Raw genomic sequence first — 21,750 nt, forward strand, 5'->3', positions numbered from 1 at the left:
CTGTCTGTTTTCTCCTCTTTTCCTTTTTTACGGCAGAGTGGATGGGAGAAGTAAACATGTCCTGTCTTTCTTTCTCACCTCATTCACCGCTCCAAATGTGTTACCTTTGCTATAAAGGCCTCCAGTAGCAACCAGGACGTCCTCAACAGGCTGCCACGTTGACTCTGCAGGGGGCGCCCTACATGCCCTGCAGCCAGCCCTCAAACCCTCCAGCCTTAGGGACACACCTTCCCTTTGGCGTTCCACTAAAGAGGACTGGAGCTCCTTTACCTGTTTGGTGGGAAACTCAGTGCCCTCTGTCCCAGTCTCAGAGCTCTGGGGATTGTGGGCGAGGCTTCTGTTTTCCCTGGTTTCCCCTTTTTTCCAGTTTCTTGAATTCGGTCTCACTCATTTCTTGCTTCATGCGCTGCTCTCATCTCTCCTTCCCTCCCGAGCCCAAATGAGGAACCCAGACTCCTGGGCTTGTTTTCCCCCAAAGTTTCACTGGCCAGGGCTTCTGCTGGCAGAGTGGGAAAGAGATGGGAAGGAGGTAGGGGTGCATCATAGATCAGCACAGAAATCAACTGGAAATGGAGAAACAGGTTCCTTCTTAAACACTCCCCTCCCCTCCCCTCCACCCAGCTGCGGGGGTCCTTCCTCCTCCTCCCCCACCGCTCCTGGGCCGCTTAGAAAGTCATTCTCCGGACTTCCCTGGCAGTCCAGTGGTTAGGAGTCTGCGCTTCCACTGCAGGGGGCATGAGTTCGATCCCTGGTTGGGGAACTAAGATCCCAGATGCCACGCAGCAGGGCAAAACAACAACAAAAAACACATTCTTCTCCTTATTAGGCAGAGTGATTGGGTTCTCCGTTTCCTTTTCCAGCTTCTATTTGCATATTCAGAAACTCATTAACACACCCTGCAAAGCAAATTACCACCTACTCCAAGGCTCTTTTCTTTAGCAGCTCAAAAAAAAAGGAAAAATAGAAAAGTAAACAGCAGAAGCTCAGAAGTTACAGTCTTTCTTTTAATAGGATCCTATTTGTAGCCAGGTTTCTGACTAAGATGAATTATATCATACCCACCCTAGAAGGCAGAATCAGAGATATAGTTCATTTCTGTGTGTATTTGTTTTAAACAGAAATTTCTTTTTCGTACTGTGTACAGGTTTCAGGGGGAAGTCATCACTTGGGGTGACTCTATGCCCTGATTTGCAAAGAACAGTTCCATTTTACACCTGCTATCCCAGATAAATGACTATCGGTACCCCCTTTCACTCTCGATAATGTCCTGGTTCAGACAATAAACTAAATGGTCACCCTAATTGAAGCAGTTCCTGAGGGCTGGGGAGTTTCATCCTTCACAATGTCATGCCTAGACTCCACCTAACAACAGCTGAAGACTTAAAACAGCTCTCAGGAATCGCTTTCATGATTGTCAATCATAAGGGAATATGTCCAGAAGAACAAAGGGAAAATACAGTTTGTGCAAGAGAACGGCAGGGAGCTTACACACTGCTTCTGGATAGCATGCATGGGGATTCAGTGGGCACCCGTAAGTCCATACGTATGTGTCCAGCTACTTACTATCTACCTATCTATCTGTCATCTCTCTCTGTCTGTCCATCTCAAGCTATGTCACAGTTTAAGTATCTAATCCTGGGAAATGTTCTAAGGAAGAACAATCGTACAATGTCAGAGCTGGAAGGGATTTCAGAAGTCTCCCTAAGGACACTCAGGCAAATTACACCGCAAGTTTGTGATGAAACCAAACTTGAACTTGTGTCTTCTACTCCCAGCCCAGGGCTTTCTTCGACCTTCTCATGCTCCTCTCTGCACTCTATATGCCACCTCACCCCGCTACTAATGAGAAGAAAGAAATGCAACCCAAGATGGGAGGTTTCTTTTCTGGTGCTGTTGAGAATCGATTAGGACACAGGTTTTGGATCAGACAGATGGAGAAGCAAGTCTCAACCCGTCCTTGCAAGAGAAGTGACTCAGGCAACTTTCTAAGTCTCGGTGCCATCAGTAGAAAGGGAATAATAGTTTCGATAAGGATTAAATGAGATGATGTATGTAAAACATTTCACACCCAGTAAACGGTAGTTATTTTTATTCCTTTCCAAAAGGGTTTTTCTCTCCAGAGCACAACTCAAGGGGCCTGGAGGGAATTTCTTACTCAGGCATTTGTTAGAATAAGAATGTGCCCAATTCATTATTCACTTGCACTCAAAGAGGACACCCCAAGTGTGATCCAGACAGCGGGCAACTGGGTGCCTAGGATTTACGAGGAGCTACGGGCCCGGGTCTGGACACCGCTCCACGTCCCTCCTCTGGGCCTGAGCGTCCTCCTCTGTAAAGGGAAGGCATTGAACTTGCTCTCGATGCCCCTGCCAGCACGAGCAGCCCAAGTTTTCTTGCCTCTTCCTCCCATGCTTGTCTTTCCAGGCTATTTGCAACAAACTTTCCTAGCTCACTAGGAGGAAGGGAAGCAGTCCCATTGCGTGACCTTGGTATTGACTAAAATGCTTATTGGGGGACTGAGTAACATTCAAGATCACGCCCTTGCCTATTACCACAGATTAAGGAAGCGATCCTTGTTTGAGAAAACGAAGAGCGTCCCTGGAGTAGGGCAGTTGTGCCTGTGCTCCGTCCTCATGGGTGAATGGACACAGTCAGAAAACTGGGATTCCAGCCCTGGCTTTGCACACATGGGTTGTGTGACCTTGGGCAAATCACTCAACCTTTCTGAGTCTCATTTTCCTCATCTTTGAAAAAAATTAGTACAGGATTGTGTAAGATTTCAGCAAGAGTAAAAGATATAAGAGCCCAGGCCAGTGCTGGGACATAAAGGGTCCTAGTTCTGGATGCTTCTAGAGCATGTCTGCCTGGGAGTTGGGGAGTAGGTAAGATTTGTCATAGAAAAGGCTCTGGAGGGAATTGGGGTGTTTACCCTCGATTAGTGCTTCTCAGTCAGGGACAATTTTGTCACCTCCCTTCCCCAGTGGCATACTTGGCAATGAATGGAGACATTTTTGGTTGTCACAACTGAGAAGGTTCTGCTGGCATCTAATGGGTAGGGGCCAGGGATGTTGCTAAACTTCCTACAATGTACAAGACGCCCCTCGAAATGGTAACAGTGCTGACGGGGGAGTTGTTTGGGGATGATGTATGAATTTTCCAGGCCCTGGTGCAGCAGTGGGTACTTAATAGGTGTGGGTAGAATGATGTCATAGGGGAGCAGGAGCTTCCCTGGTTGGGTGACATCATTGGGCCGTCAGGACCCCGGGGGTGGGCATGAAGATGGAAGATCTCAGACAGCTAGTGAGGTGTCTCTCACCATCCTCATGCCCCGCTGTGGACAGGGCACCTTGGGAGGTAGCGAGCATCTCACCTGTGGGGTGTTCAGGTGAAGCAGGATGCCCGTTTGTCAGGGATACTCGTGAACAGAGTCTTGCTTGAGAAAGGGAGCTAGGGCTCAGGCCAGAGGCCCTCTGCCCACCTTCTCGTTCTCAGATTGATGAGTTCATAGAGATTCAGACCCAGAAGGGGCCTCGGAGATCCTGGACTTGGGACTCCTCCATTGTGTGGTGGGGAAAGTGTGTTGGCGAGAGGTTGGCAGACTTGTCTAAGAGCCTGTGATGCTTGTGGGCAGCTAAGTACAGCTAAGACTGTACTCCACATCTCTCCGTGTCTTCAAGTGGTTTCTCCACTTGGCCCACTGACTCTGTGATTCCAAGAGGAATATTGAAGAGCTGGAGTTTGCAGCATTTTCTGGTTTTCTGCAAGTGTGGCTTGATGTGGTTGCGGGCTTCGAAGCTGGCTTGGATCCACGGAGAGGGCACAGTGAGGAACCAGTCTTATTAAGAAGCCCCCCTGGCCTGGCTCAGAGGAGCTCTCCCTCCCCCCCTTTCTGGTGGGACCTCTTGGTGAAAGCCTCCACATAAAGTCCTTGTGAGACGTGTACTCGCTGTGTCCTCACCAGATTAGGCTCACAAGGCCTCGGCCACGTTCTCCAGTCGGGCCCACTTCTAGCATTTTGTTCTTCTCCCCACCCCATGAAGGCTCAGTTGCAACACCTCCAGCTGGAAAGGACTTTAAAGTCACGGGTCCGTCGTACCCATGTCAGGTCCATCTCCAAACCCCCAGATGCCCTCTCAGAGCCTGGTGCCTGGCTGAGGCTGTTTAATGTTTGTTGAATGGATGAATGAGCACATGAGTAACGACACTGGGTGAACTGTCGCCCTGTCTTGACCCCTGCAGGTCAAGGACATTGTGGGCTATAATTCTTTGGGCCACTGCTTCTTCACGGAAGATGGGCCAGAGGAACGCAACACCTTTGAGCACTGTCTCGGCCTCCTTGTCAAGTCTGGAACCCTCCTCCCCTCCGACCGCGACAGCAAGATGTGCAAGATGATCACAGAAGACTCCTACCCGGGGTACATCCCCAAGCCCAGGCAGGACTGCAAGTAAGCACCCCCCTCTCCCTGCCCTGCACCACGCCGGGCCTGTGTGCACGTGCTCACACGACTGCCCAGCCCAGCATCTCACTTCTCACTCCTGGGCTCCTGAGCGGCTTGGACCTCCCAGCCCTTAAGCACCTGAGGCTCTCAGCTGCTCAGACAGAGAGCAGGAGTGTGCTTTCTACTTCTCCCTTCTCAGAGTGCCTCACGGGCATCGTTTTTGGCCAAAGAGAACCACTGCTCTCATCCTCAGGCTTTTCCTGAGGCCACACCGTGCTCCTTTGAGGAGAGGAAGCAGGCGGCCACCTCGGAGCCCACAGCGTGTACACGTGGGCACCAGCTGCACTGGTCTGTTTCTTGACATGAGAGAGTCAGAGACAGAGAGAGAGAGAGAGAGCTTCCTGTACAGTCAACCTTCTGAGTCCAGGGCCTCTCCCTCAGAGACAGCCATTTTTCTGGGTTCTCCTGACTTACATCTCTTCTAGGGTCCATCTCAGATTTAACCCACAAACTTGCTTATACCTTCAAGAGCCATGACCCATTCAAATTCTGAACGTGTTCAAGGCATAAATGTACCCCAGTTTAATGAGAAAACTGGGTTTCAGATCAACAAATCAAGGGCATCTCAAATCACTGATAAGAGGCTCATCATAGCAATGGTAGAGTCCCTGACATGGGCCACCCCTCCGCCCCGGGCAGCAGGATGGGAGCCAGTAGCCCTCGGTCTGACGCCATTCAATCTCTGCCCCCTGCCCACAGTGCTGTGTCCACCTTCTGGATGGCCAATCCCAACAACAACCTCATAAACTGTGCTGCTGCGGGATCCGAGGTGAGCAGAAACATCCCTTTTTTGGGTGGGGCTGGGGGAGAGGAGACAGCCGGGGCCGACCCTGAGCCCCCAGTCTAGGTATCCACGCAGTCAGGCTTAGCGTGAAGAGGGAAAAGCCAGCTTGGGAGGCAGATGGACTTGCTTTTAAGTGATGCCTCTGGCCCTTCGTCACACTGGTGAGCATAGCTAATGAGTAATCAGTAACATTATTAGATGCCTGGCCCATCAGTGTTCTAAGCTCAAATTTTTTTATTATATTTTTCACACTTCATTTATTTTTTATTTTTTGTGTGTGTTGGTGTGTGCACAAGTTCATTTATTTTTATTTATTTATTTTTGGCCATGCCACGCAGCATGCGGGATCTTAGTTCCCCATCCAGGGATTGAACCTGTGCCCCCTGCTTTGGGAGCATGGAGTCTTAACCCCTGGACTTCCAGGGATGTCCCATAAGCTCCAATAATTTAATTCTTGTGTCAACCCTATGAGGTTTGTACTATGGTGGGGAGGAAAGTAAGGCAGGAACATGCACAGGATACAAACACGGTATTCTGTCTACACAGCCCCGCCCTTACCCACTCCTCCGTGCTGCTTACCTTCCTTGGGAGCAGGTCAGGTGCCGTCTCTGGGCCTCAGCTTCCATAGCTGCAGAATGAAAGGGTAAAGCCAGGAACACTCAGGAAATCCTCCCATTATGTGTCAGGAGGGGGAGATTAACCCTGGCAGTGACTCTGAAATCCAGCCATTTGGCGCCCATGGCTGATACAGTAGGACCACAGACACAGTAGGACCACAGAAGGGTTTTAACAGTCAGGATGGACGCCCACCCCCCAAAATATATTCTCTTCAAACTTCTCGCTGTTTCCTGCGGGTGTGTTTGGGAATGGGTGTTGGGGCCATTTGGGTGATAGTGCTAGGCCCACCCCTAGTTTGGGCCATCCAGTCACCCCAACAAGAAGCTCCCTGGTGCTGAATTCTGTGGCTTTCCCCCCATGTCCTCCTCCACCAGGAAACTGGATTTTGGTTCATTTTCCACCACGTACCGACGGGCCCCTCAGCCGGAATGTACTCCCCAGGTTATTCAGAGCACATCCCACTGGGGAAATTCCTTAACAACCGAGCACACTCCAACTACCGGGTAAGTCCTTCCAGGCCTCCCCGCCCGCCCACTCGTCCTCCTTCCCAGGCCTGCGCATGATTAGAGCCGGAAGAGCCGCAGCTCCCCCTGGCAGCCCCGGAGCCGGGCCCCTGAGTTTGATTTCGCAGTTCACTTGGTGGGGATGGGTGCGGTGGTGACTCCGAAAAGCCAGGCCTGATGTGTGAGCTGGGGAAGGTCAGGACCTGGCTCTGCAGGAAGATGCAGGCAGCATCAGCGTCCTCTCCTCTGGCCGCTTTCTTTTTCTGGGAAGCGGGTCCTCCATCCATGCAGTGCCAAGGAGGCAGGTGGAAAACAGAAATTTCTGTCATCTTCGTTTGCTCATCAGTAGTTCTGTGTGTCCAGCACCAAGCCAGGTGCTGGGGAAAGGGACCGGGCTCTCGAGCATGTCAAGGGCCCCCAGTTGAGGACAGCATCCAGACCAGAGTCGTGGGCATGTGGGAGTGGAGCTGGGGAGGGAGGCTGAGACCAGAGACGCCGCGCTGGGGACAGAGATGGTCTTGGGGACGCAGGGGCAGTGTGCAGGTAGAGGCCCGAATGTCAAGGCTGTTGTTCTGGTCCACTCCCTAGTGGTACAGATGAAGAAACAGAGGGTCCTAGAGGAGAATGGATGCATTCAGGATCAAAACCAAAGAGACTCAACTAGGGAGAAGCCCATGAAGATGAGAAATAATCTCAGAATAGACCTGTGTATACAGCTAGGAGGTGGGGTGGGCCTGTGATGAGGACTGGGCAGTGTGGGCAGAGGGAGGACCCCAGGCAGTGTCATGTCTTAGAAGCCAAGAAAGAAGAGTCTCATGGGGCACAGGGTGGAGGCAAGAGGGCAACAGTGGCACCTGGACAGAGGAGAGAGTTAGCGCAGGGCGTACCTGAGGCTGCCGTGGGCCTGGGAGAGCCGTCTCCATGCAGAGCAGGTGCAGAGGCTCTGGGGATGGTGGGGAGCAGGGGGCAGTGCTGCTTGTTGAGATCCTTTCCTTGAGAAGCCTTCCCATGAGCCGCAGGTGGGCCACGCAGTACCCGGGTGTTTGGAGAGGTTGGAAAGGGGAGGAATACGTGAGGGAGGATGGTTTCCAACAGGGAAGTAGGCAAGGACTCCTGGCCACACACAGATGGAGGGAGGGGCCCTCAGGGGTGGCAGGGTGGGAACAGAGCGAAGAGGACCCTCGAGCCGGATGGATTCTGCTGCCTGAGCCAAGGAGGATCCCCGCGCGTGGTGTTCACCCCCGGTGAGCCCTGCCTCCGTGCCACCGTGTAAGGGTCCTGCTCCCCGGACTCTTCACCTGGCTTCTCTTATTTGGTCCTCACAGCAGGAATTCAGTGTTATCATCCCATCTTACAGAGACTGCAACTGAGGCCCGAGAGGTGAAGGGATTTACCCAAGGTCCTAGCTCATGAGAGAGAGCTGGGAATCAAGTCCCACTTCTGACTCACATCACCACTGCTTAATTAGAAGTCAGTTGAAGATCACAATAGCCAGTGTCCTCCAGTTCTGTAAAGAAGAGATAAGGAGCCCTAGCCTCCCTAGGAGGCCAAGGGAAATCCAGCCCTGAAGGCGACTGAATGGGGCCTCACTGGGCAGCCTCACTCCCGCTCACCCATGGCTGACAAAGTGGACACCTTTGGAGCCAAATAAGAAAGCGAGGGTCTTTCCTTGGGTCAGGCGAAAACCAAGACAAGACTGGGGAAGGATCCCAGACCCCTGCCCCAAGGTAAAGACGGGACTTAAGTTCAGCATTTTCTTTGCATCACTGCAGACACATTTCCCAAGAAAGCACATCTGTCATCCTTAATTTGGGGCCTGGGCTTATAACTGCCCAATGCAGTGTGAGGTTGGGGCATGGACTTCGCTGTGTGGCCTTGGACAAGATACTTAACCCCTCTAAACCTCAGGGTCCGGGGCTTCCCTGGTGGCGCAGTGGTTGAGAATCCGCCTGCTAATGCAGGGGACACGGGTTCGAGCCCTGGTCTGGGAAGATCCCACATGCCACGGAGCAACTGGGCCCATGAGCCACAATTGCTGAGCCTGCACGTCTGGAGCCTGTGCTCCGCAACAAGAGAGGCCGCGACAGTGAGAGGCCCGCGCACCGCGAGGAAGAGTGGCCCCTGCTCGCTGCAGCTGGAGAAAGCCCTCGCACAGAAACAAAGACCCAACACAGCCATAAATAAATAAATAAAAATAAATTTAAACCTCAGGGTCCTCGTCTGCACCTCCGAGAGGACACCTTATTCCAGATTTGACTTGAGCAATGCAGAGCAATGCAGGTTCTTCACCTCCCTCGTTGCAGACCCCCTACTTCTATTAATGCATCCTGAGAGCGAAGCTGGTTTCACTGGAGCATTCAAGAGTACGCAGTGAGGCTGGGTGTGAGAAGATGCCTGCAATCTGCTGTCCAAGCTCATGTGTCCCTGAATGTCCCCTCTCCCCAGGCTGGCATGATCATAGACAACGGAGTCAAAACTACCCAGGCCTCTGCCAAGGACAAGCGGCCCTTCCTCTCCGTTATCTCCGCCAGGTAATTCTATGGGCACGTTCTATGTGCTGCACATTGAGCTCGTTGCTGTGGGTACCGTGGTGAACATCTGAGCAGGGCCAAATCTGAGTCAGGGTTGAGGCTTCAGCAGATGAAGGGAAAAATAAATTCCGAGAGGTTTCTAAAAAAATCAGCAGAATCCAATACCTGCTTTTTGATAAGTTGGCAGGACTGGCCAGGGCCCCAGCAGGTTGGACCAGGATAAAAAGGTGAAGAGAAAAGAAGGGAGGAATTTCGCTATCAATTTAATAGGAAGGAACATTCAGGTTGTACCTATAAGTACATCTGGAGCTCAGCCCAAGCCCAGGAGCTGCTTTTAAGAGATGCTGTCAAAACCTCAAGGTAGTTAGGAAAATCAGTACCCTTTAAGGAGACCAAGTGCTTGGTCTCTGTCAAAAGTGGGTAACACCAATGACATGATCATGTCCGTGGAAGACATGACATGGAAGACTTTTGCTGGCCTGGACATCAGGAGCGTCCAGGCTCAGTGCTCCGTTTGGTGGCTAAGATGTAGACGCCCAGGAAAGGCACCAGGTCAAGGTTACCCCCTAGGGGAGTAGAGAGCTGGGCACCTCAGACTCCCCTTCCCGACCCCAGGGCTGCATTGCATGCCAGGTTTGGGACTGGCTGTCTGAACTTCCTTCTGTGATCTGACCCCTCCTTGGGGCGGCGGGGTTCCCCAGTGGTGATGATGAACAAGAGAAGTGACATGTGTGTAGGATGCATGGGGCTGGGCCCTGGGGAAAAGACCTCTGACTTCTGCAGCAAGCTCAGGAAGTTCACTGCAGAGCCCAGGGGGTGCAAGTTGGTCGCTGTTTAGCCCGAGTCTTCCGGGCACCACAAGCAGAGAGAAACTCACTGCCCAGAAGGGAGTCAGCTCAGGGGTCCCCCCAACACGGCCACCTGTGCCTCCCCGTGCTGTGTTCCAGATACAGCCCCCACCAGGACGCCGACCCGCTGAAGCCCCGGGAGCCGGCCATCATCAAGCACTTCACCGCCTACAAGAACCAGGACCATGGGGCCTGGCTGCGGGGCGGGGACGTGTGGCTGGACAGCTGCCGGTGAGTGTGGCGTTGGCACGATGCCGGGGGGACGAGCGTGGGGACGATGCTCCTCCCCTGGGCGGGGGACAGACACGAGCAAGACAGAGGGAGGAATCCAGACATACCGGTGTTTGACCTTCTGGTCGCCCACCCAGGCAGGAGAATGGAATGGCAGCGGGCAGTGACCCAGAGAACCCCCTAGAAGCAGCATGTGGCTTCAGCCCACCATGCCAGGGGCTGTGGGGCATGACTTGCCCCCAAATAGTCACTGGGCTTGGCTGTAAGTCACATAACCAGTCAGTGAAAGGAAGGAAGGAAGGAGGAAGGAAACCAGCACTTTCTAGACACCTACCGTGTGCTGGATCCTTGGTTGCATTTATTTCTTACCGTGTTTCTTGGAGATATAAATTCTCATCTCCGTCTTAGACAATGAGGCTCAGTTGAATGAATTTTCTGAAAGGTGAATAGTTGAACTGGGACTTGAAATGTCAGCACATCAGACTCCAAGGCGCAAAGGAAGAAGACAAGGAACCCCGAGTTCTGATACAAGGTCCCCATGGAGAGCCCTGGCCCACACTGGACGAGGACCAGAGGGAGGGGCAGCTGAGTTGGGACTTCCTCTAAAGGAGCAGCATGGAATGTTCTCCTCATCTGCCTTCGGTGCTAAAAAATGGGAATCAGAAACTCTACATGGGAAATAAGTGTATTTCTCCATTTTATCATGACCAATTAAAGGAGAAATGAAGGGAGAATTGCTCGTGACAGGAGCAAGAGGAAGTGAGTGTTAGGAGAGAGACAGATTTCACACACACACACACAAACACACACACACACATGCTCACACATGTAAAGGCTTCTCAGAAAAGCAGAGGCCTGGGCAAGACAGACACTGACCCATGGATGGACCCCAGAGAGAGCCAGACACACACAGGGATGGAAAGGGAATGTCGCTGGCAGAGAAACCGGGGTGGGGTTTTTTGTGGGGTCAGAGAAGAGAGGAAGGGAAAGAAGAGGATTTTGAGAGTTTTGAGGACAGGGGAAAGGGAAGAAGAGAGCCTCTTCTGGGCTTCTGAAGGGCATTTAGGGTATCAGACGGGAGGCAGGCTTGCTCTGATTGGCTCTAGAGAGCAGAAGTTGCAGATCTGGGCAGATTTCCACTCAGTAGCAGGAAGAACTTTCCAGCAACACAAGAGGCTAGTCAATGAGATAAGCTGCTCATCCCTAGAATAGAGGCCCAAGGACACTTGAGAGAGAAGTTATGCAAGAGGTGAGTGAAAGAGAAAACAGATGGGGGTCAAAGCTAAAATTCTCTGCGGTGTTCTGCAGCCAATGAATGTCCAGATTCTGGCTTGTTGGAAGTTCAGGTCCCCATAGAGGGAGTGGATGCCAGACTTGGGGCCGAAAGACGAATTGTGAAGCACGCCCCTGCCAGTGGGGGTGGATCTTCTAACCCTTCACCAGTCTCCTTCCAGGGTAGCCCAGAATCTGGCTGGTGCAGAGGTTGTCGTCCCATGAGTGGGCACAGCCAGGGGCTGACAGAAGATGGGGATCCCTTGAGAAGCTTTGAGTATTTGGCCATTGTGTCCATTTCTTAGAAAGGTCACTCCAGCAACCACTCCGTGGATGGACGCACTCCTAGAAGTGGGAGGGACAACTAGTAATACGGCAGTAGTCCAGAGGAGAAGGAATTACGGTGAGAACTTAGGTGAAAATGTGCTTCGGGAGAGTGAACAGGCTTAGGTGGACGATAGCTGTTTTGTTTTATGTGCGTTAAGTGTGAGATGCTTTTGAGATACTCCATGGAAATACACCAAAGTTTGGAAGTGCAGGGGGGAAGAGTGGCTGATTTTAGAGTCACCAGCAGACTGGTAGGGGTGGAGGCTGTGAGTCTTCATGCCGTCCCCAGGGGCACAGTGCAGAAGGAGAGGACCTTGGGCAGAGCACTGGGGGACAGCGGTGGTAAGGGAAAGCCATGAAGAGACTGGGAAACAAAAATCAGGGAGTCCTGGGAGAGAACTAGCGAGCACAGGGCCCTGGAAGATGGGCCTTGAACGGTGAATTTGAACTGGATGGGCTTCAGACAGGGAGAAGTGCACGCGTCCCCGAGGACGGGGAACAGGGTAAGCAGAAGCAAACTGGGAACTAGGGAGACTTCAGGCGGCCGGGACCCTCCCTGGAGCAGAGGGAAAGTGGATTCACTTGGGCCTGAAGCATGAGGGCAAGGATTTGGCTTAGGTTTATGGCTGCTATGAAGCCACCAGAGTTTAGGAAGCAGAGAGTGGCACTTCGAGGGGCTGTACACCCCTGGGACAAAGGAAGTGAAGGCAGCCGCCATATTTGGACCCACGGTCCACGGCAGCGCAGACCCAAGGCTCGGCTCAGATTCTGTGGGACCCCTTATCACTCACAACCAGACTCCCTCCAGAAATGTGCTCCTCCTGACCCTCACAATGGACAAAGGCAAAAGGGAGCTGATGAGATCGCTACAGTGTAATTGAAAACTTACTTCTCAGGGCCAACATCTGCCTGACTTCTGGGCAACTTAGAGATCAGCTATTAGTGGTCCTTCCCGCTGTGGCTGAAACAGTAGTGAGGATGGCTACGGGCAATGGAACTGCATCTATGTACCCCCATCATCACCCAGGGCGGGCTGGTCCTGAGGGTAGCAAGACCCTCCACGTCCCCTTGGTCCAGTATCCCACTGAGCCCTGGAATCACAGATGGGGGTGGGCTGGAGAGGGAGGCCCATGGAGTCCACTCTGAATGCTGCTAATGCAACGTGGCATCAAACGCTGAGAGCCCCTGCATTCACTCTTTTCTCTTTGGAGTCAGACACTGAGTGGGCGGGAATCTAGGCGATCCCATTATTACGCAGAATGTGTGAGCCACAGCTCCCTCAGCAAACCCTGTGCTTATGCAAAGACCCTTCCCCTACACAGGATCCACGGTATGACACCAGGGCAGGGAGGAGTCCTTCCCTCCACGACTTCACTGACTGTCTCCTCTTGTCCCCAGGTTTGCTGACAATGGCATTGGCCTGACCCTGGCCAGGTAAGAGCCAGGTCACTGCCCTTGGCACCCTGTGGGTTGCTGTCTCTGGACATCTCATTCCAGACATCTTCTCTCTACAGTGGTGGGACCTTCCCATATGATGATGGCTCCAAGCAGGAGATCAAGAACAGCTTGTTTGTTGGCGAGAGTGGCAATGTGGGGACGGAGATGATGGACAACAGGATCTGGGGCCCAGGTGGCTTGGACCACAGCGGAAGGACCCTCCCCATAGGCCAGTAGGTTTGCAAGCATGGCAGCTTCTTTGATCTGCGTGGCTTAACCTAAATGACAGCAGTGGAAGGAAAGATGCTAGGATGTGATTTCTACCTGTTGACTATGAATTCCTCTGTCCTCTACTGGTCAGAGAAATCACTGAAACAATTGAGGTTAACCAGCAGGGGGGTGAAATCTAGAATCAGAGAGAGAAGTCAAACAACTGTGTTGAATATGAGTCAACAGGGAGACACAGCTGTCAAAACGTATAACGTGGTTCTGAGCTACATTAACGGGAATTTAGTGTCCAGGATGGGCGACCGTGGCTTCCTCTCTCCTCGGACAGCACACCCACTCGGAGCATCTCTTCCACCTCTGATGGTGGTAGAGTGATAGTCACACGCAGATTGGGATCTTCAACCAGAAGCTGGGACCAGACTTGGGGGAACAGCCCGGGAGATGCTGTCACACATTCTCAGGGTTGCTGTGCGCATACAGGATGAAACTCACTCTAGGTTAGGGTTAGAATTGGTTTTGTGCAGGAAAGAATTTTCTAGCAGTCAGGTTTGTTAAACAGCAGAATAGCATGCCTGTCCTGGAGGGTCACGGGCTCTCTGTTGCTGGATGATAAGCAGGTGGTTGGAGAGGGAGGGGGTGACTTGGAGAGCTGACGCACCAACAGAGCAAAGGGACTTGGTTAATTCCTCGGAAAGCTGCAGCTTGGGTCAGTGGTGAGGAAGTCTCTCCTTCTGATGGCGTTTCTGCTCAGACAGGAATTCAAGCCAGAGAGCAAGACTCTGAGCCACAAGCAGCAGAGGGCTAAGATTAGCCCTTTCTGCCCCTCTGAGCTTTCTTCTCTTTCTCTAGGAATACGTCCTTCCTGCCTCTACAGGTAGGACATAGGCCTAAACTCCCAGCGCTAGTGGGATGGGTATCTTTGAAAAGATTTTGCAGAGAGAACCACAGTCTCCTTTGGCATGAGTGATCCAGAAGCCCTTGTTTGTGTCTAGCCTAAGTGGTGTAGCAATCCCTTCAGATCATTTTTATGAGCAACTCTGGGTCTGCATATTTGGGTTTCTTCGCTGAGGGTTACCAGCCTCCCCAGGGCCAGAATGTTCTGACGACTTCCAGAGGTGAGTTTGTTTATGGAGGCCTGACAGCTTTGTCAGACTCAGGCAGGTCCCTCAAACTGCATTTGTGAGCAGGAGCCCGGGACCGCACGGTCCTGATCGTGAGGGATTCATCCCGTATGGGCCTGGGTCGGGGTCCAAGGGTAAAGTAAGCACACAGTTTAAATATAGAGCTAGTGAGAACGGGCTGTCCCTAAAATACCTTAAATGGAAAAATGCATAGAGCCACTCCACGAGAGCCAGGATTCAAGGCGATGACATTAATCAATTACAAATATAAAAATACAGAAATACCAGAAGCCCTTGGCATACCGTGTGCTGAAGGTGCATTGCCGAGACTGGTGCTACCAGGCCCTTCCTCAGGGAACCGTATCTGATGAGGGGAGCTCAGCGCTGAAGATAGGGACCAGCTGGAATGTGACTTCTCCCCATAGATTGCCTTTTTCTGCTTGCTTGTCCCTCTTTCTGCCCTTTCTTCTTTATGTTCACCATGGAAGGAGAAGGCCCTGACCCAGAAGTAGAGATACCAGTAAAAGCATAAACATTGGGCTTGAAGAATGAGCAAGCCTAGCTTTGGGGCCAGGCCCAGAAAGGATCAGCCCAGCCAGCCCCTCCTAGGCCCTTGTTTCCCACGCCCTGCTCGGGAGTCCGTGGCAAAGGGGAGAGGCATCTCGAGCTCTCTGCCCCCTTGCTGGGCCGAAGGCAGAATTTCCAAGTCCCCAGTTCTCCTCCAGCCCCTCCTAGCTCCAGCTCCAAGCCTTTTGCCTCTTCCTCCATCTTTCCCTGCCTCTGGGGTATCAGGCCCTTCTTGGGTCCCCTGGCAGTTCACAGTCTTGCCCTCCCAGGGGGGCCTGCCCTCCCTTCTAGGGAAGCTTGAAACATCACCAGGCAGCTATTTTTCCAGTTCATTATCACCTTCCATTCTGTGTCCTTCCTCTCCCTAGTTTCCCAAACCCAGCATACTGCCAATCGAAAGGCTTACTCACAGAGAGGAAGCTCATCTGGGTCTTAATCTAATTAAATTGTTATAGCAACTGAGACCAAGGCGATACTGAGTAATGGCTCTACCCTCCCAAGGGACATGATACTGGCTCTCTCCAGTAATATTTACAGTATTTATCCAATGACTCTTCACAGGATGGGAATATGTGGGGAAATGTTTGTATAGAGGACCATCTCTCAAACCCCAAGCCAGCAGCTAGACATCCATCTCTCCATCCATCCATCCATCCATCTAATAATTCATCGAGTAATCATTTATTGACATTTACTGTGTCCATAAATGCTTTCTCAGTGAATTAATTAATGCATCAATAATGTTCTGTTATAGGGGGAGTTTTGGGGGTGGGAATCAGGAATGGTTTACCCAGAAGGTCTCTTACCATCCACCTCGGAGGGTGCAAACAATGTGGCAGCACGACATGGCAATCAGCCTGACATCTGGCTTCCTTAACTCCATAGGAATTTCCCGATCCGAGGAATTCAGTTCTACGACGGCCCCATCAACATCCAGAACTGCACTTTCCGCAAGTTTGCAGCCCTGGAGGGCCGGCATACCAGCGCCCTGGCCTTCCGTCTGAACAACGCCTGGCAGAGCTGCCCCCATAACAACGTAACCGGCATTGCCTTTGAGGACGTCCCGGTGAGTCCTCGAGGCGCCAGGGCAAGCTCCCAGCAAACCCAGACTTTGGGCGGTGATTCACAAGTCCCGGGGGGGCCTGGAGTTTGAGCCGCTGCCACCACCGCAGGGGTTGAACATTCTCCTTCAAGCAGGCTGGGCCACGTCCCAGGTCTGTCTGCATCCAAACTGGAAAAGTACAAGTGTAGGCTGCCCCACAGGTCAAGTCTGGGTAAATGCCCCCTTGCCCTCACCCTGCTCAGAACACACCCAAGCCTCAGAAGGAACTTTCCACTGCCCTCCAGGTTCTGAGGCTCTGTTCCTCCAAGGCTCTTGGGTTCGACCTACCGAGTCTGGTGACCAGGCCACTTCAGTTAGCACAATTCATCTAAAAAAAAACCCCCAGCAATTCCCAAAAGAATCGTCGCTGAAGATGCTCTGTTTAATTTCTCCCTCCTAGCCCTCGGCAGCCAACAAGTTAGGAGCCGGGGCTGAGGAGGTCAGGACAAAGGGCTGTGCTTTGAGACGAGGCAGGTCCAGGGCTCCTGGTGCCTTTTGTCTGGGTTACAGCTTTCCCAGACCTCCCCTCCTCCTCCAGCCCTGTGCTCCTGCCCTTTGCCTGTCTGCCCAGTTCCTGGCAGCCTCAGGGAAAAGATGTGAAACTCAAGTTACTGAATTTCTTTACTCAGGCCACGGAGGGCCTGAAAGAGGTCAGCCATGGAAATCTGCAAGGGCTCATGTTGAAAGACTGTCTTCCTGAAACACACTGCACACTCTCACACACGTTCTCTCTCACACGTATCCACGCGACGTGTATGTGTGCGTTTATTATACATGTATATGTACTTTCTCATACATTCACTGCCACCTCAGCCTCATTCCCTCTCCACGTACACACACTCACGCACACACACACTCACACCCACTCATGAACACACGCGTGCACACACTCACATACACACTCACACATTCACTCACACACACCCACTCACGCACACACGCGTGCACTCACATACACTCTCACACACGTACACACTCGCACACACACTCACACATGCGCACACACACTCTCACACACACACTCTCACACGCACACACTCCTGTGCCTGCCTCCCCATCCCTGCAGTGTTTTGAGCCACGTATTAGAGCTCTCTCCAGGGTCACACACAGCAGCCAACCCTCCAGTGAGCAGAGGCCAAAAGAACGTGCTGGGTCTGAGAGCTGAGGCACAGCGAACGTTTGGCTGTTTCTCTGGCTCCATCCGAGAGGTCAGCCATGCGCTTTCCTATGCTGCCCCAGAGCATCTTTGGTTTGGCTGGTTTGTAACGTCTGGAAATCGGAAACTTCGCCCTGGCCTGACGACAGCTGCTGCTTCCCCTCACCTTCTGGTCCAGCCTCACATTCCTGGGCTCTGTTTAGATTACTTCCAGAGTGTTCTTCGGAGAGCCTGGGCCTTGGTTCAACCAGCTGGATATGGACGGGGACAAGACGTCAGTGTTCCATGACGTGGACGGCTCCGTGTCCGAGTACCCTGGGTCCTACCTCACCAAGGACGACAACTGGCTGGTCCGGCACCCAGACTGCATCAACGTTCCGGACTGGAGAGGCGCCATCTGCAGCGGGCGCTATGCACAGGTGGGGATGCAGGGCACACCTCCTCAGTGTCCCCAGTCACCCACTCACGGGACAAGCACTGAGTGAGAGCCTACCGCATGCCTGCCTCTGTGCCGGGCCAGAAAGGGACATAGGTTTCTTCTTCATTCTTCTTTCTTTCTTTTTCTGCTAACCCAGTAGCATTTTCAAAAAGTCCAAGTGAAAACACTTTGTAAGCAGAATGCTTAGAAAAAGAAGTCAGGTTTTGGCACCTACTAACTGTGTGACCTTGGGCAAGTTACCTAAACTCTTGGAGTGTCAATTTCCTCATCTGTAAAATCAGGATAATAGTTGAACCCTTTTAATGAGCACATAGAGTGCTTTACCAGCCCTCTCCACCAGAACTACAACGCAAGCCGTCCGGGTGATCTTAAATGTCCTAGTAGCCACGTTAAAAAGGCAGAAGAAATGGGTGAAATCTATTTTAATAATATACTTTGTTAAACTCAATATATTCAAAATACTACCATCTCAACATGTAATCAGTATAAAAAAATCATTAATGAGGCACTTTACATTCATATTTTTTTCCTGTTCTAAGTCTTAGGAAACTCCCTGCATATTTTATACTTATAGCCCACTCAATTTGGATTCGAATTTTCTACAATTAAAGTAAAAGCTAGTCCTACCCAAACAATAAAGCTATGTTTAACTATTTAGCTGGAAAACTATTTTACCCGCTTTGGGTTTGAAATTTAAATGAATTAAAATGAGATTTAAAATTTGGGTCCTTAGCCACACTGGCCACATTTCCAGTGCCCAGTGGCCACATGGGACAGCAGGCTGAGTCAGAGCCTGGAATGTGAAAACATGAGTTACTGTAGTGTTGTTACTGATGTTATTTGGAAGGATAGCTGAGGACTAGATAAGCAGGGGGAGAGAGCCCCCGAGGAAACGAAGAGCTGTCAGAACAGGAGGGAAGCACATGAGCCCAGTGACCCCCGAAGGGGCAGGAAAACGTAGGAATGAGGAATCCTCACACCCATCCCACAGGCAGGCATTACTCTCACCACTGTGGGCATCAGCATCCCGGGCATTAGAAAAGAGATAAAGGTGGACTTCCCTGGTGGTCCGGTGGTTAAGACTCCATGCTTTCACTGTAGGGGACCTGGGTTCGATCCCTCAGGGAACTAAAATCCCGCAAGCCCCGAGGCACGGTCCCCCAAAAAAGAGAAAAGAGCTAAAAGTGATTTCGGGTCTGGGGAGGGATGGGGCAGGGGGCTAGTGCCAGTGAAGGGGAAGGGCCACGGGGGGTGAGGTGGGCCCCTGGAGGCGGGGCTGTGCTGGGAGCAGGTGCCAGCGGAGGCGGGAGGGGCCGGCGTTAGCAGGAGGGGGGCACAGAGGAAGGCAGGGGCCAGGGGCAGGGAGGTCCAGGGTATTTCTTTCCGCAGTAGAAGGGGAGGTCATGCACTGAGAGGGCAGAGAGTGGGCCTGAGCCGGGGGGCCTGCAAAGAGCGATCAGGTTGGGAAGAGGTGCCGTGGAGACTGGAAAGTGCTGACAGAGGCGTGTGGAAGGAGTGCCAGGTGGTGCTGCAAACCCAGTGGAGACTGCAGACGGAGCATGGAAGGGGCGCCGTTCTCCCTGGCTGCAGGACTTTCTCAGCCCTGCTCCAGAGCCCTGCAGAGGAGGTGGACCCGTGGAATGATCCAGGCCGAGGCGTCTGGATGGGTGGGCAGGGCAAGGGATTTGATGCTACGGGAGCGAGTGGTTGACCTGATGGTCTAGGGCAGATAAGAAGGGAAGTAGAGTCAGAAGGAGCTGACAGATTGGGGTCATGACCTGAATAACTAAAGGCTGACCAAACCCTTAAGGCTTGCAGGCACACTGCGGGCATTATAGCATCCCTGATTCAAGGGCGAGACATCCCATGTGGAGCCTTGATCTTGAGCTTCCCTCCCACCCTTTCTTTCTGATACATTGCTTATTTTCTGCCGAAAAGGGCTGATGGTTAGTTAGAGCTTGGAGGTTACCATACCTGGCTACTGGTGAATTATTATTAATAATCTCCTCCCTCCACTTTGCAGCTTACAAAAGGCTTTACTATACCTTTAAATTCTTATATCCATGACAACGCCATACTAGGGCAGGGTTGAAGTTTCTCTTCCCATTTTATATGTGATACAACTAGAGAGGAAGATAACCCCTTCTTTCCAAAGGTACAACATTATTGCATCTTGATGCGATGGTCTCTCTTGGCCACAGCTACAGGGATGTCACCTAATGAAATGGGACAGGTCCTAAAACAGGACACAGTGTTTTTTTTTTTTAAACGAGTTTTTTATTGAAGTAGAGTTGATTTCCAATGCTGTGCCAACCTCTGCTGTACAGCAAAATGACTCAGTTATACACATACAGACATTCTTGTTTTTATATTCTTTTTTTTTTTTTTTTTAATTTTTTTATAGCTACTTTATTTATTTATTTATTTATTTTTGGCTGTGTTGGGTCTTCGGTTCGTGCGAGGGCTTTCTCTAGTTGCGGCAAGTGGGGGCCACTCTTCATCGCGGTGCGGGGACCGCTCTTCATCGCGGTGCGCGGGCCTTTCACTATCGCGGCCCCTCCCGTTGCGGGGCACAGGCTCCAGACGCGCAGGCTCAGTAGTTGTGGCTCACGGGCCCAGGTGCTCCGTGGCATGTGGGATCTTCCCAGACCAGGGCTCGAACCCGTGTCCCCTGCATTAGCAGGCAGATTCTCAACCACTGCGCCACCAGGGAAGCCCTATATTCTTTTCCATTATGGTTTATCACAGGATATTGAATATACTTCCCTGTGCTATACAGTAGGACCTTGTTGTTTATCTATTCTAAATATAATAGTTTGCGTCTGCCAACCCCAAACTCCCAGTTCATCCCTCTCCCTCCCTCCCTTCCCCTTGGCAACCACAGGTCTGTTCTCTATCGGGACACAGTGTTTTAAACCAAGGGTGGCCCAAATCATCCAGGCTCTTTTGTTTTGTCCCTTGGACTCAGTGCTGACAGTCTTGCTTTCATATTTGTCTCTGAAATGAGATGCCATTCATCCCCCGACGTGCACTGATAGCCACATGGACTGGCCACACAGGCCAGACACTGAGAATCAGAGGGAGAAGTAGGCAACACATCAGGCTCTTTCTCAGATACAGACAGGACAGCAGCCGGTTAAAAGGGAGTTGCATTTGCAGCAGCAGTGTAATAAAACTCTCTCCCTTCCTCCTCCTTCCTGATACCCCTCCTTTTCCAAAATTCGCTGACTATTAAGCCGACTCCCCTCAAGTTTCCACTGGTCTCTCCTCTACACTTTTTTTTGAGGATGTACAGAAAGCGTTAGCTGGATTGCACGGTACGGCTCAGGCTGCATTCACCAGCAGAAAGAGATGCCCCCTTATTTGGCCTTCTTTCATTCAAGCTTTCTAAAAAGGGCTCTGTGAAGAGAAAGTGCTTTTGAAAGTGTAGTCTGTAGTCAGATGCTAACCAGACGCTCTTGGAATAATCCCTTGTCATTGCCTCGTTGTGTGTTTCCTCTCTGGGCTTTAAAAGATGTACATTCAGGCCTACAAGACCAGTAATCTGCGAATGAAGATCATCAAGAATGACTTCCCCAGCCACCCTCTCTACCTGGAGGGGGCCCTGACCAGGAGCACCCACTACCAGCAGTACCAGCCAGTCATCACCCTGCGGAAGGGCTACACCATCCACTGGGACCAGACGGCCCCTGCCGAGCTCACCATCTGGCTCATCAACTTCAACAAGTGAGTGGGTGCCTGGCCAGGAGCAGTGTGACATGGGGACAGCTGCTCTGGCTGAGCTCAAAGTAGCAGTGGTAACGATGCCTCGTTGCAAAGCCCCGGGCTTCCCGCTCACAGACCCTCAGGCTCGCCCACGCCATCCCTGCACGAGGATGGATCTAGATGTGACATCACTCGGTGGTTAAGAATCAGAAGACCTGGGCTGAGCCCTCGTTCTGGGCGTGGGTGACTGCGGGCAGGGCATCTCACCCCTGGGAACCTTAGTTCCTTCATCTAGGAGATGGGGATAGTCTTACTCTGCAGAACTGCAATGGGGATCGAGTGGGACAGTGTTTGGCAGGCGTTTCACCCAGGACCTGGCTTT

The 21,750-nt window shown here is 51.9% G+C and overlaps 1 protein-coding gene across 4 annotated transcripts in view; it reads left to right on the plus strand.

Moving 5' to 3' along the window:
• The window catches only part of CEMIP (cell migration inducing hyaluronidase 1), a 163,094-nt gene that overhangs the window by 127,389 nt on the left and 13,955 nt on the right, over positions 1-21,750 (plus strand). For all 4 annotated transcript variants that reach the window (XM_057543264.1, XM_057543265.1, XM_057543263.1 and 1 more), the window contains 10 exons: positions 4,240-4,445; positions 5,199-5,268; positions 6,276-6,404; positions 8,850-8,935; positions 9,883-10,014; positions 13,012-13,047; positions 13,128-13,283; positions 15,852-16,032; positions 17,428-17,643; positions 21,178-21,389. In XM_057543264.1, the coding sequence (XP_057399247.1) occupies positions 4,240-4,445; positions 5,199-5,268; positions 6,276-6,404; positions 8,850-8,935; positions 9,883-10,014; positions 13,012-13,047; positions 13,128-13,283; positions 15,852-16,032; positions 17,428-17,643; positions 21,178-21,389 (1,424 nt within the window). The remainder of the gene's footprint in view (positions 1-4,239; positions 4,446-5,198; positions 5,269-6,275; positions 6,405-8,849; positions 8,936-9,882; positions 10,015-13,011; positions 13,048-13,127; positions 13,284-15,851; positions 16,033-17,427; positions 17,644-21,177; positions 21,390-21,750) is intronic.

Source organism: Balaenoptera acutorostrata, chromosome 3 (assembly GCF_949987535.1).
Source record: "Balaenoptera acutorostrata chromosome 3, mBalAcu1.1, whole genome shotgun sequence".
Taxonomy (NCBI): domain Eukaryota; kingdom Metazoa; phylum Chordata; class Mammalia; order Artiodactyla; family Balaenopteridae; genus Balaenoptera; species Balaenoptera acutorostrata.